Here is a 16982-nt window from a genome sequence, read left to right as displayed (position 1 = left end):
GTCGGGCCTTATTTTAATAGTTTTAAGTTGAAAAGGCATGCTGGGCTGAAAAAAAAAATAAATCTCCATGCTTTATCATTAAGAACACATCATAAATACTCTTAATAAATGTCTTGGGATTCCAGACACTATATCCAGAAAACTATAAATAAAAAACATTGGCTTTTTGTGGGACAAACAGTAGTTGGGGAGATGCAGGTTTTACAGCTACTGAATAAAAATATCTTGGGCCTGATTATCCAACCTGAGCCTTAAATTGATGGGTGTTTAAAGCTGCCTATCATGTAGGTGCCTAATAAGATCTGGTGTTAGCGTGAGAACAGTAACATGAAGTGTACTATATCATCTGTCCTCAGCTCAGTCTTTGGTTCTGTGTTGCTTGCCACATTTTCCCTGCTTTAGGGTTTTGGGGGGCAGAGCAGGCTTCTGATGTCTTCTGTCACCTTCCTTTCCACCCACCGCTGCTCCTAGGACGTGGGGTCTGCAGTTAGCGTCAGTGGCTGCAGTTGTCTGCAGCAGTAGAGGTGCAGGACCTGGCAACCCCAAAGTCCCTTGTAGGAAGCAGCAGCCCCTGTCCTTGGCTGGTCTCCGAGGAGCAAGGAGTGAGGAAGGGTGCCCAGGCAGCGACAGCCCTGCTCTGAGACCTGATGAAGGCTGGGGCTCGATCTGCAGCGGAGCGTGTCCTTTTGTGATTTGGAAGCTAGAATTTTCAAGCACCCAATGAGCTCTTCAGGCATGTCATGTCATCCCGGAAGGGAAGCAGGTGTTAAAATCATTTCCTGGCCCTCCAAGAAATCAGCTGATGGAAAGGGTTGGCAAAACATCAAGAGCTGTTTAATATGTAGCCAGTTCCAGGAGCTGCTGTATCGCAAGGCTGCATTATTCTTTTCATCCAAGGTGAAAGGTAAAAGTCTCAGTGTCACTGATGTGGCATTTTTCTTATCCCAGTGCGAGTCAGATCTACTGCCAGACTATGTTATTCCAGTGCTACTGATCCCAATGAAACCTAATAAAGACTTGAATTGGGATAGAAAAGCTTTGTTTGGATTTTCTAGGCTTCTTAAGGAAGTTTAAATTCACTGGTATTTAAACATTTGGTTCTCTTTGAGGCCTTTACAAGCTCTCCCTTTGCCTTTTTCCAGTGCTCAGAAATAGGTTGGTTTTAGGGTGAAGAGTGTGTTTTACACTCCAGATCAGTTCTCCAGTACCAGAACTGTAACCTACTCGCTACTCTGCATCATCGTGATCTTCAAATACGTTAGTCTAACCACTTCTCATTTTCATTTTTTTCCAGTGACAAAAGTAATTTCAGATGGATTTAGCTGTTGTAGTCAAATTATTTTTCAGGTGATATTCACTAGAACCATGGGCAGAAAACAGTCTGTAAAGTTGTAGCAATAATCTTCTAGGTCAGTCTCCTGTGCTCATGAGTAGCAGCATCAGGAAATGACAGCTAAGCACATGCTTAGGTTTAAGCCTGAGACAAGACACCTATAAGGTACTTATAGGGTATGGATTGCCCAGGGAGGTGGTGGCGTCACAGTTCCTGGGGGTGTTTAAGGAAAGGTTGGACGTGGTGCTTAGGGAATGGTTTACTGGATGATATTGGTGGCAGGGTGATGGTTGGACCAGCTGATCTTGGAGGTCTTTTGCAACCTTAATGATTCTGTGATTCTATATTTGACTTAAAATGGAGCGTGCATATTTCTGAATGGGGGCTAAAAAGCTGCCTGGTATTGGCATATGTGTGTCAGTGGAGGAAATAAATGTAGAAATAGAGTCGATGTCTCTAATAGCATCTGACTAGTTGAGGAAGCCATTATTGTACTAATTAGCACTGAGAGAGAAAGGAAATTGGAATTAGTAAGGTGTCTTGTCAGCAGAAAGAAGTTACTGATTGCATTGCTATTCAGGGGCTTCCTTACCACTAAAAAAAAAAAGAGAGCAGGTCAGTGAGGAGAGGCTGCTGAGGACAGAGAGCTGGATGTCTCATCCAAGCAGCCTGCCGGGAAGGCCTCTTGCAGAGTGGATGAATCCCCTGCCTGGAAATATGTGCATCTCTCCATGGACTGCAGCAAATAGTTCAGAAAGCTACCCGGGCATAGCCACTGTGTTTCTAGATGGCTAAAACAAGGTGAGGTTGAGACTGACTCGTGTGACATTACAGAGAAGGACTGACCTTTATTTTTAACCTTGATGCCGCCATAGGCTCACAAGACTACGAAAACAAGAGCCCTCATACACGACAGAACTGATTTTCTGGATCAATTTTAGGAGCAGCCACTGCTGCTGTATGCAATATGCAAAGTGCAGGGTCAGCTACAATATATTCCTCCTTGTTAGAAAATTACATATTTGAGCTTTGTTTTTATTTTCAGAAGGGTGTTTTCTTCCCAATAGCTTCTAGGTAGACTTACACTTATGGAAAAAACATTTAAATGGGCAAAGAAGCATGGAGACGTGTTTTGTTTGATTCTTTGACTTGATTTTGTTTCTTATTGATTTCTTGATTGTTTTCTAAGTAGAGAACTTGGATGCAAGTCAGGTCAATTCAGCATCCTTCATGAGCACCAAGTTCATTTCAAAGGCAGACAGTAATTCAGTTCGCACTTTCAGATTATTTGTATGATATCCTTATGGAAGTTTCAGTCTTAGAATGAGCACCATCTTTAAACTGGACAAGGCAATTACATTTCAATTTGGCTACGTGTATGTAATAACAAATTACCTCATTTCTGCCTCTGCACGCTGCAGAATACCAGTCTTTTGTGGTTACGTTTATCTCACAATTCACTTACCATTTCATTTTTAGACTTGATAACAATTTTTTTTAAGATCTCCTAGTGTCTTATTTTATGTGCTTAGAAGCACATAAATAGCACCACTTAATAGCACCACTTAAGATTTTTCAGTGGGCTGCAGTACTCTGAACATGTGTAAATTCTACCAGTACACTCAATTTGAAGTTTAGAGTGCACATTGTTGTACTGGCTAGTATGTTGTTTGGGATTAGGTGAATCACATAAACATAATCTAAATTAGGCTCGTCTTTGCTAATGCTTAAACACATTAAATTGTAATGTAATGGTGCGCTTCATGAATTGGTGGTGCTTCAGTGATTTAAAACCTGGGCATGAGAAGCTGGAGCTCTTAAGCGAGGTGATTACACAGTGTTTGTCAAAGCTGACAGCATGAGTGCATGTGGCCTCAGTGGCAGATAAATTCCACAGACGAGAAGAAAAGCTGCATGTAGCATGGAAGCTCTTTCTGCTGCCAGTGATAAGTTTAGACAAAATAAATCTATACCTGTACTTGATCCATAACTTTCATCATATTCTTTTTCATTTCAGGCCATCAAATCTTCTCCTGGACCAAAGTAACGTTGACATTTCAGCCTTCCGCTCAACAGGTGATTGGCTCAATGGTTTTCGGACAGGACAGTGCAAAGACATTTTCACGGGCGTGGAGTACAGCTCCTGTGATACAATAGCCAAGATTTCCACAGAGTAAGTTTGAAATAACCACAGCCCCTTGTTACCAGTTTCGACTGGAGGTACACATTTAAATAAGCATGAGTGGCATTTTTATACTCAGCTTACATTTGTTAGCTAAAATAATCTTATGTTTAAAGGGATAACTGTAAAGTATTGTAGTAGCTTTGATACACATGAAGGAAACCTGTGTTGATTTTGTGAAGGCCATTGTCCCATATCTTTTTCTCACTAACGTCAAGGAAATCACAATTTCTTCTGATACAGTAACACTGTGCATAGTCTGGTACACAAGCATTTCTTGCCTTCATTCAGCGTTTAGTAATTGCTTTGTGCATTTATAATCTGCCCTTTATCGGTTCTTTCCCCACAATTGGCTTGTGTGCCGATCTTTTCTTTCTTTGCCCATCCAGTATTCCATCAACCCATGTGACACAGAACAAGCACTACGTAGAATCTTTCCTCCTACATACTAATAATTATTCAGGGGCCAAATTCCCACCTGCCTCCCCTTTTGATGTTTAATCGAGCGAAGCTTGGAAACTTAAAACTTGAAAGTTCATTACGTTCAAATGCAGCGTGATGAGGAAGAGTGTGGTGATGTTCTCTGCACCTGAAAAGGTATCAAGTACAGTTATGAATTTACTGAACAGAAAAATCTGACTCCCCATTGGGCTCAGTGGATACAGAACCAGTTATGAAGAAGTAGCCAACAGCTGCAGGGTTGATAATTAAACACATCAATGCTGTTAATTAGTGTATTATTGCAACTATAAAAAGGCTGATAATGGTTTTTTATGGCAATTACCCTTTGGGGACAGTGCAGAAATCCTCCAGGAATGCCCAATTTCCTGTGAGCCACTGGTTAATGAGCCCTTGGCAAGTGTTAAACCACTTCTGTGTTGCACAAGGAACAAAGAGAACTGGCTGCCTGCAGAAATAAGGGGTGAAAAACAGCAATAGACCGGGATGCTTGGCCACATAGCCGTTAATCCCAGCGCTGATACCTGGGTGGAGGCAGTTGTTCAGAGGGCTCAGCACATAATGGCGAGATGCCCGCTGGTCAGGAAGAACAATCAGACTGATAGGGGGATGGAGGAGGTAGAGGAGCTCAAGATTACAGCTGGCCCAGAAGTGGGCCCCTCGCCCCTAAGCCCCAGTGCGTATGCCAGTGGCAAACACTGCTTTGTTGTCCTTGCTTCCAGGGAAGCAAATACAACAGGGCTAAATGAGATTTTACTTTTTTTGCAGCCTCCTGCTGTTTTCATAGCTCTCAATAGTCGTCACTCCAGGTTTTGTGTTTCAGCTGTATTGCCATACCTGGAGGCGCATCCAACACAGCAATAAAAGACGAGCGAGTTGATTGCTGTGTGCTCACATCAGCAGCTCTAGGAAGCGCAGAGGCAGGATGCTCGCTCACCTGGTGCGTGTTCTCTTTTTTCCAGGGACACGAAGAAAATCGGCGTTACCGTTGTGGGGCCTCAAAAGAAGATTGTCAGCAGTATCAAGGCTCTAGAAACTCATACAAAGACCAGCCCTGTTCCTGTGTAAGGTACCAAAATGGTGTTGCTGAGGACAGAAAAGAAAAGTTGCGTCTAAGGGCAAAAGTGATGGCTGATAAATGGAATCATTTAAAGGACTTCTTTGCAACAGCTCCGGAAACATAATGGTTGAAATTTCAAACCCACTAAGACACTCAAATACTGAGTATAAATGCCTTAAAATAGGAGCGAACTTGTTTTCTATCTGTTAATCCTAAAGGGTGGGTGCTTTTAACTGACTGTTAATGCAGATAGTAAATTTCATAAAGGAAAAAAAAATGTTAAAAAAAAAAAAATCCTTCCAAGTAAAAACAGTGATACTAAAACCTAGAGCCATTTGAATATTAAGTGACTGAATAACATGAAAAACCCAAGGACACAAAAGCTGTGTATTTGATCTACACAGCAAACAAGAAGAAAGAAAGACTTGCAGTATTTTTATACAGAAGAGATCTGTAACAGGTATTTTATTTCTTTAAATGCAAGGAAAATAGAGGACTATACCTCACAACCTGTCTGGCCATATTTACTATAATGTCATTGTAACATGCTATTTCAACTTCAGAAAGGAATACAGAAATAAAGTTTGCAGTGACTTTCAGTTAGTTGACAAAAGATTTTCACCGTTATGTTAGCTTCCCTAATTGTGTTCATTTAAATAGAAAAAAAAGTCTTCATTTTTAAAAGACTTATTTATTTCCTTTTTTTCAATTATTGTTTATATTTATGCTTAAATACCTTAACCTGGCTGTATTATTGCCAAGTGCCAAATGTTATCAAAACTTCATTGGTTTAACCTGAGAAATTGTATGAGGGTTAATTACTAGATATTTTATGCTCACAGTATCATATATGAAATACAAAAGGAAAGAAAGATGGTCTTTTTTTCCAGGTCTGACACTAGGCAAAGCATCTGGACTTGCTGAGATTCCTTCCCATTGCAGTGAGTGGTATTTTAACCCAGGCTTGAATTCTGGCAGAACTGTGTGCCCCTTGATCTCCTGATCAATGCCTGGCCTGATCAGGCACATACATTTCGTTACTTCCCAAAGGCCTGGTTTCATGTCAGGCACAGCAAGGACCACTGCTCACAGATGCTGTTCAGGTGGGAGATTTGCCTAGAAAACATAAGAAGAGTTAGGAGCGAGTGCATCTTGAGTGAACTGAGTGTGGTTTCTGAGGAACGACCCATTTCTGTCTTCCGTCTCATGGGCTCTGCTCCCAGTGCTGGTAACTGGGAGTTGTATGACCATGCAGACAGCCACTGAGATGGTGATTTGCAGCCAAGGTTAGTTGGATAGCTGGCAAGGATGATTTAAGGTCATGCAATGGGGCTTTGGTCTGTAATTTTGCCTAAGTCTGATCCAGAATACTTCTGTCCAGCCGCTGTGATCCTGCAGGGGCCTTGCTTTTTGGCTCAGGTTCCTTGGGAACGTGCTTGGCGCCACATGGCAAGAGCCACCCCAGTCTCGACAGGGCTAAAAAGCTCGAAACCTGTCTCATGGTGATTTGAGAGCCCAGAAACTGCAGCCCGTGCACAGGTGTGCTCTGGTAGGTGTCTTGCTGTAACCAAAACCACCAGGCTCCACACAGGAGGTAGTTATGGATGGCTCTTCCTTCTACAAGGTGAGTCAAGGAGTGAGGCAGACTGTGGTGTTTTAAAAGAGAAGAGTAAACTCTGTGTGGTTCCTTGAAAGAAAGCAGAAAAGAGCATATCTATAGAAGAGCATTCACAGTTCCCAGTGGAAAAATAGGCCTCCGGGAGGGGATTTGAGTCCTCCCCCATCTTCAGCATCTTCCCAATAGTGAGCTCTTAAGCTCCTGAGCATGTCTGTCCTGGCTCTGAGCAGACACAGCTCTTTCAACTGAAATTGAATGGTTTAAATCTCAGTGTGAGGCACTTCCAGTGTCAGTTTCTTAATGTTCTTGATGTGTTGTCAGGCTCTGGCCATTATTTTAAACCACCCTGGATTTCTAGCTCCCCATCCTTTAGTTTAAACCTGATTCCGATGAGTACCAGTGAGTCCCTGGCAGTCCAAGACTGTAGGTGAGGCAGATGACTGTGTGGCATGCCACCTTCTGCTGTGTGTGCAAAAGAAGCTAACTAGCCGTGTTTTTTGTCATGTTGGTCTTGTTTTTGAAGCTCTTTGTAGCTAGCATAGGGCACATAAATAAGGGAGAAATCAGTTCCTGGGATTTGTGTGGCTGAATCAGCTTTTAAATTGCTCTTCATGGGTACAAGACTTATAAAATATAGAGAGACAGAATTTATCACACATTACTAAAATAGGAGCAAAATTAGGGGCAGTGAACGTGCTGTAAAGGATTGCATTTGAAATGCACTCACGGGATAATATTTAGTAATGTTTTCTGAAAGAAAAATGAATGGGTTTTAAAGTAAGTTGAAATAAAAAATGAAAAATGGAAGAAAATAGGAAACACTTAAGTAGTAAAGAACACTTCGTATCTACTCCAATCTATCTTGACATACAGCGTGCTAAATACAAAAGCTGTATTTTCAGTTACTTAACTCATTCAGAATCTTTCTTTTCCTGTTTGAGACTATCAGACATTGTCAGTGAATTTAAAAATTCACCAGAATCCATTTGCTGACAATATGTGTGGGGACAGCATTTTGTAACAGTTTCCTCGTGACTTTTCTCTTCAGCTTCATGCTGGAGAGTGGGCTGGGGTAGGGGGAAGAGATCTGAGAAATGCTTCCGAAAACACAGAACCAGTTCATAGAGTTTTAGGTTACTACTGAAAAATTTGCACCAACCACTCTCGATTTTCTCATAGTACCACGTCATGTTCCTTGCCCACTGTTTGAGCATGCTCAGCATAAAACAAAACAAAAAAACCAATCTCACTGATGCTTGGGAAAAAAAGAAAGTCAATTTTGCTTTTCTTTGCTCTTAGGAGTGTAGAGTGTTTTAAAATACATTTAGTTATTTCTCCCCGTCAAAAGCTGATTTGTACTGTAAGTGGCCTCTGTTGCAAGCATCCTATACTCCCTTTCCCCGTGTACATATGTATACATAGCAGTGTACAATTCTTCATTGTGGAGTAGAGATACTAGAATTCGTGTGGCCATCTTCCTGTACAGGACTTGCATTGGTTATTGACATCAAGCAAAATGCAACTGCTCATAAAATGTCATACCATATTATTGGTTTTGTATCTTTAAATATAGTTTCCATTTTATTTATTTCTGTTAACATATCTAGTTTTGTGCTGTTACTTAGCATTCAATAAGCAATGTATAGATGTGATTTGATTGGCAATATGTATTTACTTTAACTTGTATTTTAAAGCATTACTTACTCATTTAGTTTATATATTGTGCAATTGTAGATGGCCTCTTACTAATGTAAAATGATTTGTAGTGGAAACATTTATATTTTTATAATAAACATAATGAAAGTATTTTTTACATACTGGAATACTGAGGTGATTGCTTGGAAGACAAAGTAAATTTATTTGATTAGAAAAGTGTGATAAAATTGTAATTAAATATGGATAAATTCTGAGTGTTAAAGCATGGGTTCAGAGTGAAAGCTAGATATTGCCTATATTATCTATTAAAAGAAATAAGTAGTGCAGGTTTTAAATAGACAGACCAGCATTTGTGCTAAACTGACTTACATCAGTCAAAGACTTTATTTCTCCATGGATACAGGAAAGCATCGTCTACTACAGCCTGCCTATGGGATACTGAAAAAGCTGTCATTTATTTCAGTTGTGTCAAGTATTTCCAAACTTCAGCTTTTTTTTCTTCCCTTGCCAGTGGACCTCTTTTCATCTTATAACTATGTTGGATCCAGTAATAGATGTACTTTTCAACAAAATAAAAAAGCCCACCGCTTACAGTAGTTTAACCCCATGATCATTTCTTGCCTCTGAGTATCTGTGTGAGATAATATTTTGCTCCTGTTTTGTTGTGTCCCTACCGAGTTGTTTCTGTATGCTTCACTGAAGTACAGCATCTTTGAAAATGCCAACATACAACTCAGCTCTGCATCTCAGGAATTATCTTCCCAGAAAAATATGAGTGGTTTGAATGTTTGCCAAAACCAGTTAAAATTACTTTACTCTTCAAGTTATAGGATCTTTCTGTACCATAAATGATTGTGCATGCTTTTGTATATTACTGCGCTTACCGGTGCAAAACAATGAATGATATACCTGTTCTGGAGTGTGTAAGTTGATAAACTTTATGGATGTGAATGAAACATACGGGTTTTGTTTTGGCATTTCATCTTGGTATCTTTAGCAGAAGGGGGAAATCACCGAAAGCAGCTACCCAGAATATACAGACAAAAATTGGACTTAACTTTAAACGGCAACAGCTGGATTGAAACACGCTTTTCCTTCTTAACAGCAGCATGCCTCACGCTGTTCTGCGGCGGGTACATCTGGTGTCATTTTAAATCCTAATGAAGGGATTTAAATGCTCGACTTGCAGGACAGGGACGCAGCTCTGTTGGTCCCATCTATACTGCGTGCAAACTGTTTGCAGTGCAAATGGGTTTCACTCCAGCAGTTGTGTTACGGTGACTTGTGTCTGTCCCTTTAGCCTGACCTGATGCATTGTGTTTGCATTATATCCCCAACAACACAGTGGATATTAATGTTTTTATAACTGTTGCATTTGCTGCAAAATGGTGTTAGTGTTCACAGCCAATTCTGAAATGACAGTAGGATATGTTGAAATGAACAGCGGCAGAACAAGCAAATGTCCTCCAGCCCACCACCATCTCAGCTCAAATCTGGGTGGATAAATTGCTGATAATCAGTTCCATAAATACAGATACACCTTTTTTTTTTTTTGAATGTCTAAGTGACTTTTTTTTTCCACTTTGCATTCCTTCTTAAGGATGATGTCCAGACCTACCTATCTAAACCAGTAAAAGCTTTAGGAGTGCCAAGCGAAGTCAGGCAATTACTTCTGCTGTCTTACATATACCACTCCTGTTAATACATATATCCACGCTTCCCTTCATTTTGTGAGCCCCTGTAATTCCTCAGATCCTTTCCAAGCTATCACTGCCTCACCAGTAATACCCCATTTGTATGTGTGCTGTCAGTTCTTTTTTCAGTCCTCAGTCCAATTTTTTTGTGTAATTCTAAATGGATTTTAATCTTGTAATTTTAAAATATTTCTAAGAGAAATAATTCTTTCAACCTTGTTTCATTCACACATCATATAACCATACACGTGCTCATCGTGCTGATTACTAATGCAAACTGTGAAACATGGAGATGAGCCTTCTCTTGCCTTCGTTATGCTTTTCAGATGGCCAGAGAACCTCTGATAAACGATAAGTACTCGGTAAGTCAGTAAGATTTTTCAGCTCGCTATGCGTTCACATTACAGTGATTTCATAATAGCCCATATTTCCCCAGTTAGCTCATGGCAACGTCATGTGGGACAGCACCAGAAGTCTTACAAAAGACAAGATAAATCACATCTACTTGTTTTTAGATTATCCCGTCACAGAAATAAATTAGGCTGGTTTGACATGATCTGTTTATTTTTGACAGGAAATCTTAGTTGGCTTTTTAAGGCCTTGTAATTCTCAAGCTGCATAGAAATGTATTGCAAGGTTAGCATACCTAGTCTGAAATTGCCTGGCTCTGCTTCTCTCCCCTTTTTAAAGGTCGCTATGATCTTTGCTCCTCTCCAGTCTGCTGACCTCTAAGAATAGCCAGTGGCTACCCTTGGACTAGTTCTTCAAGTTTACTACAGTAATTCTCATAGACTGACAACCTGAGAGCATCAATCACTTGTTCTGACTCTGAGGATTCCTAATTCTAAAATAAAAGTACAATACATATGGGCAAATGCTTTTACTGCATGCCCAGGATTTAAGCTTGTGTCTTGAACTTTCGCAAGCAAGAAAGCAACTAAGAGTCGCCATTAAAGAAATATGTAGTAACATCTGGTTGATCAGAAAATTTCTTTATTTGTTTTTACTTAGGCTGAACAGTGAGGTTCATCACTGCTGTATGACTTTGAGTCAAGCATCCTATGCAGGTGCTGTGGCTTAGCCCTGGCAGACAGCTCAGCCCCACTCAGTGCTTGTTCACTCTCCCCAGGTGGGATTGGGAAGAGAATTGGAAAGGTGAAAGTGCAAGAGCTCATAGTTTGAGATAAAGACAGTTTACTAGGTAAAGTAAAAGCACAAGGAGAGCAAAAAAGGAATGCATTCGCTACTTCCCACCGGCAGGCAGGTGCTCAGCCACTCCCAGGACAGCAGGGCTCATCATGCAGAATGGTTTCTTGGGAAGACAAATGCCATCTCTCTGAACTTCCCACCCTTCCTCCTCCTTTACCCCAGCTTTATTTCTGAGCATGACTCCACGCAGCATGGGACATGCCTTTGGTCAGCCTGGGCCAGCTGTCCTGGCTGTGTCCCCTCAGCTCCTGGTGTGCCCCCAGCCTCCTCACTAGAACTGAAAAGTCCTCGGCTCTGTGTAAGCACTGCTCTGCAACAACTACAAACATCAGTGTTAGCACCATTGTTTTAATAAAAAATCAAAAACACAGCATTGTGTTAGCCTCTACAAAGAAAATTAACTCTGTCCCAGCCAAAACCATGACAGAAGGTAGTTGAGATCCACTGTCTGGGATCATTAGAAATCTGTTAATTCATTCTACTGCTGCTGGTATAAGGGGGAAAATATCCTTTATCTCTGCCCCTCTTCAATTCAGTTTATCCGAACATTATTAGAAAGCTCCATTTCTAAATCTCTTTAGTAAAGTGACCCACTTGAGCTTACCCACCATGGATTTGTAATTAATACTGAGGAGGGCTTCTAACCCTTTCAGAAGTGTACATGTGCAAGACAGTGTGAAATAATCAGAGCTTTGTGAAACATTCTTGGTATTGGGGGATTTAGGGAAGCAGATTTTGAGCTCATATGATTCATTGCTAAGCCATGAAATGTAGCTGAAATTACCATTTCAGCAGCAGTAAAGCATATCTTGGCATAAAGCACCAGGTGTGAGATCTCAGGCACCCATAAGTGTCATCATCCTGTGCGTGTAAACTGCCTGTGGGCTGCTCCTTTAATACATATTGAATGTAAATCCCAGAAGAAGCTGTGCTGTAGATATATGTTGAGACTACCCCTCAACTGTTGAAGTTCAAGTGCCTCTGACCTGCTGAGCAGCCTTCACCAACAGTCCAGCCAAAACAACATCCACCTTGGGAGCAACATGGTCTTCACCCCAAAACACGGCACGGGCCCTAGGCCAGCTCACCCCCCAGGGCTGGATTTCTCCTCCTGGCACAAAGCCCATGAGGACGAAAAACCAAGTGTTTAGTCTCACTGACAGCACGGAGTATAACATTTAATTTTAAGGCACTGAGCTGAAATGAAGCCAGGAAAAACATATATATGCTAAAAACGATTTGTCTGAATAAAAAAATAGTAATAATAATAATAAAAAAAAAGAAACTAGAGGTCTGGTACCTTTGTGCCACACTCTGGCCAGGGATTCAAATAAGCATCTCTGAGGCCAATTTTCCTGTCCCCCTCTTCGCAGCAGGAACGACTCCTTGAGTGTATTTTACAGCTTGAAGCAATTTCACAGGGTGGCTCGCTCCCTTCACGTAGTCCTTTTATTACTCTCAGAGCTCCCATCTTCCCTCAGCAGCGCAGCAGGCCCCAAGCGTAGGCTCAAACCACAAATGTTTTGCAAATCAAAGCACACCTTCCTCCTTCAGACTTCTCTTGGTGCCTCCATCCCACTCTGTGCCCAGCAAGCATCGTACCAACCCTCCCCCCCACCCTTTCCCCCATGCTGGCACGAGCCCCATGGAGGCCCCCAATCCACCATGGCCCACAGCCCAACCAGCCAGAGAATCCAGAACTCAGGCTAGGAGATGACCAAAGCAATATTTCAAAAGTTGCCGTGTTAGTTGCCTGCCTCGCTATGCTTTTCATTCCTGATCTCTTGCAATGTAAGTTTAACTATGTGGATTCCCACCAGACATTTAAATTTGCCTGTAATGTTTCCCCCATAAATCATGTTCCGTGTAGACATTTCTTCCCACTTAGGATTTAGAGTGGTAGAATAATAATTTTAGCCAGAGAAAGGTATCATTTTAGTAGGAATAGATGATGCTTAAGACAAAAGAATAGGAAAAAAAAATCCAGGTTACTGGGAGAGGTAATGCATCCCAAGTTCAAAATCTGGACAACGAAAAGGTATCCTGCACACAGGCCAGTAAAGTATGGCTCCACGATTGTTCCCCCTTTCTCTTGTTTGGTATCTGGGTGTCTTTTTGCATGGCTAGCTGGATATTTGCTAGAAGGTTTGGTCACTGCAAAAGCATGCAGCCTCCCTCAGGCTGGTTGTCAGCTAATCAACACTAATGATTCCCTGCTTTTAGTGTTCCCCTTTAAAGTTGCATCACCTTTTAGTATTTCACTATTTTTAATCTCTTTCCTTTGCTCTCATAAAGTTTTTTGTTTGGGGCTTTGGTGAAGAACTAATCCACAATCCCCAGTTGTATATACTTTTTTAAAAAAAGTTATGCCTCATTAACTGAGTTAATACTTGCCTAATTGTAATAGCAAAGCAATAAAATTCAATCCCTACAACAATGTGATACTGTAACTTCCTTTCCTCTAACTGATGGAGCACTGGGCTACCTGCCAGGGAAGCCAAATGGAAATAGGAAACAATATGAACAAATAAATTCTCTTTCGGAGGTTTAGATATAGATGCTTTTCTTGGTTGCTCTTTTTCTCTTCTGTCATTACTTGTTTCATTTCTCTTTCTCTTCATTCCCACCTTTCATTCTGTCGTTGTGCATGTGGGCTTTGGGAAATAGAAGGAGTTGGCCCACAGAGGAATTATTTTTCTGTCCCTTTTTGCACCTTCCTCGTCTATAAGCTATTCTCTTCATATAGGGGGATATATTTTGTTGTAAAAGCAACTATAACAAAGGGACCAAAAACACATGAACACCTCATCATGGACTATATAAAGAACCATAAGGAAGCCAAAGAAATAATTAGGTTCCTTTAAGCAGACATACAATATAAAATAATATAAAATAAAAGAGAGGTCAAATCAAAGTAAACCTCTGTTCCTGCTGCCAGCCAAACCCTGTACCCTGTAACATGGTTTTATAACTTTTCTGGTGCTTATGCGGGCCAGGTAAGTGCTGCCTTCCCCAGGCAGAAGGAAGACACCATGAAGCACAGGGCTAAAAAAGTCACAGACCTTTGCTGGCCTTTATGTGCAAAACTACAGCTTAGTTTTACCCTTCTCATGTGGTTTCTAGACTGTGTATTTTCTGCCACACAAATGCTGATTGAAGTATGCATTTGTATTAAAAAAAAAAAAAAAACACTATTTAATGGCACCCACATGTTAACCCTATCCTCTGCTATTAGTGCTTAATTAGATAGAGTTGCTGATGCTAAATGGTGATCTAGGTCTGTGGTAAGTACTCTGGGCTCTGTTAACTCAATTCTGCTTTTTTGTTTATAAAGTGTATGACTGTTATGGATACAAGTGGTTCTTCAGCTTAGTCTCTTTGGCTGCCATTTTACTTAGGGGTCTGGAGAACAAGTCTTACGAGGAGCGGCTGAGGGAGCTGGGATTGTTCAGCCTGGAGAAGAGGAGGCTCAGGGGTGACCTTATCGCTCTCTACAGGTACCTTAAAGGAGGCTGTAGCAAGGTAGGGGTTGGTCTATTCTCCCACGTGCGTGGTGACAGGACGAGGGGGAACGGGCTAAAGTTGCTCCAGGGGAGGTTTAGGTTGGATGTTAGGAAGAACTTCTTTACTGAAAGGGTTGTTAGGCAGTGGAATGGGCTGCCCAGGGAGGTGGTTGAGTCACCATCCCTGGAGGTCTTCAAGAGACGTTTAGATGTAGAGCTTAGTGATATAGTTTAGTGGAGGACTTGTTAGTGCTAGGTCAGAGGTTGGACTCGGTGATCTTGGAGGTCTCTTCCAACCTAGAGGATTCCGTGATTCTGTGATTAGTGTTGTTTGATTTCTAAGTGCTCTTAGGCCAAAGTGCCTTTAGGACCAAGCTTCAAAAAACATCTGATAGTGTGCATCTCATCTGTTTATAACTATGGTAAGTGTGATACCAAAAGAATCCCTCTTTTCCCCCTAATCTACCTGATTCAACGACCTGATGGTTTTCACTGGTATTTGTTTGATATCTTTTTATTTGAACCTCTTTCCCGGTATTACCTTCTTGGCCCAAATCTTTAAGTTTAGTATAGGCAATCACTAGATGTTATATGGCCTCCTAATGAGACTGTAAAACGATTTTTGGCTATATCCTTCTGTTGCTAAGCGCCTGTTAGGAGAGCAGTAAAATTACACCACTCTCAAAAGCAAGATCTTGTGGGTCACAGCAGACCCTGCTCCACAAGAAAAAATACTGTTCAAATCAAACCAGAATGGTGAGAAATTAGTGAAAAAAGCAACTTGAAAATTTTCTTCCTGAACTTACTTGAAACGATGTGGGATCCAGATCAGACACTTCCCTAGCCCATGCCCTTGGTGTTTGTACAGTAAATCTAAATGAACTGATGGTCAAAAATGACTTAGCAGCCTACCCAAAAGAAACTTTCAAAACGGATCACTCATCTTCTACCATTTAATAAACAGGTAAGACTTGTTTCTTTCCTCAAATAACAGTCCTTGTCACACTGTAAAACACGGAGCTTGCTGTGATAGGCATGTCTAGGTGTAAGCAGTCTGTGTTACTGTGATATTGAGACTAACATTTTAAAAATATTCTCCCAATAAAAATGGGATAGGCTTGGATCAACAGACATATGACATACACCTAGTGTTTTAGGCTGAACGTTAGCACTTTTTCTTAAGGGAGAGATTGCCACTAGTATGCAGAGAAAAACTATATCTTCCAGAGCAAAAGAATCCAACAGAGCTCAGGAGAGTTGTCAGAAATTTCACCTACAGTTTGTGAAGAACTGATTAATTTTCCAATGGGAGGGTGGGGGGGAAAAAAAAGTCTGGTCGAGTACCTGAAATACCAAGCTCAGTAAAATCAGAGGCAGAAGTAGGGGACTCAGGGGAAGCATTCCTGTTTCCTTCATTTAGCCTTAGCTGAGTGTGGACACAGGGCTAGAGTTACTGCTCTCTCCAGAGATGTTTTGCAGGGTCTTGCATGTGCAATGGGAACAGTGCGTTATAAATCTCTTTGCAGAGCATAGGAGTGTAAGATTCTTGGAAGAAAAATATGTTGACTCTCGTGTCATTTAAGGGTTGAGGCATTTCCAGCTTTGCAATAATTGCCTAGCACTTTGCATTTGTGAGAAAATAGAATGAGATGCCTTAAAAGTGGGTTCTGTATATTGTAAAAGTTCAACTGTGACTCGGAGAAGCACCCATGAGACATTACTACCATTATAAGCTTAGAGTAATGTACACATATTTTTCTTTTTAGACCATGAGCACTTTATCCAACCCTCAGATGGAAATATATATATATATATATATAATATTGGGGTGTTTTTTTTCTTTCATTTCAATCTTCTTGGGTCAGACATGCCCCTTTGTGTCATCAGGTCAGCATAGCTGAAGGTGAAGGCTCCTGCTGCTGGTGGTGAGTCCCAGTCACCACACCACATGGCATCATGCACCACGGTGCCTTGGCCAAAGGCCCCAGTTTCACTGCTGGGGCTGGGATTTCCCAGCCAGCTTCCCGGCAGTAGGAAGGCTTTGCTCTGTCACAGGGAGGGGAGGGATCAAGGGCCCAAAGTAGCAGCTGCATGGGGGTGGTGGTGAGGGAAGAGATTTCATTCAAGCTGTAAAATTGGAAGCCTGGTGTCAGGATTTCCTGTGGGTTACCAGCACCTGGCCCAACAAATCTCCAGTCCTCACTGGGGCACTGTCAGTTTTGGCAATACAAAATAGTGAGCAGTGGTAGGATGCTTTATTAATGTAAA

General features: G+C 41.3%; 1 protein-coding gene across 7 annotated transcripts in view; it reads left to right on the top strand.

Moving 5' to 3' along the window:
* EPHA3 (EPH receptor A3) overlaps positions 1 to 9264 on the top strand; it is a 217827-nt gene extending 208563 nt beyond the window's left edge. For all 7 annotated transcript variants that reach the window (XM_080603572.1, XM_080603571.1, XM_080603570.1 and 4 more), the window contains 2 exons: positions 3351 to 3506; positions 4937 to 9264. In XM_080603572.1, coding sequence (XP_080459698.1) covers positions 3351 to 3506; positions 4937 to 5042 — 262 coding nt within the window. In that variant the 3' untranslated portion in view covers positions 5043 to 9264. The remainder of the gene's footprint in view (positions 1 to 3350; positions 3507 to 4936) is intronic.
* Positions 9265 to 16982: the final 7718 nt, after the last annotated feature.

This window comes from Anser brachyrhynchus (genome assembly GCF_964034855.1).
Source record: "Anser brachyrhynchus genome assembly, chromosome: 1".
In the NCBI taxonomy this organism is placed as follows: domain Eukaryota; kingdom Metazoa; phylum Chordata; class Aves; order Anseriformes; family Anatidae; genus Anser; species Anser brachyrhynchus.
The sequence above is the reverse complement of the archived record's forward strand: the minus strand, read 5'-3'. Positions and strand labels throughout refer to the sequence as shown.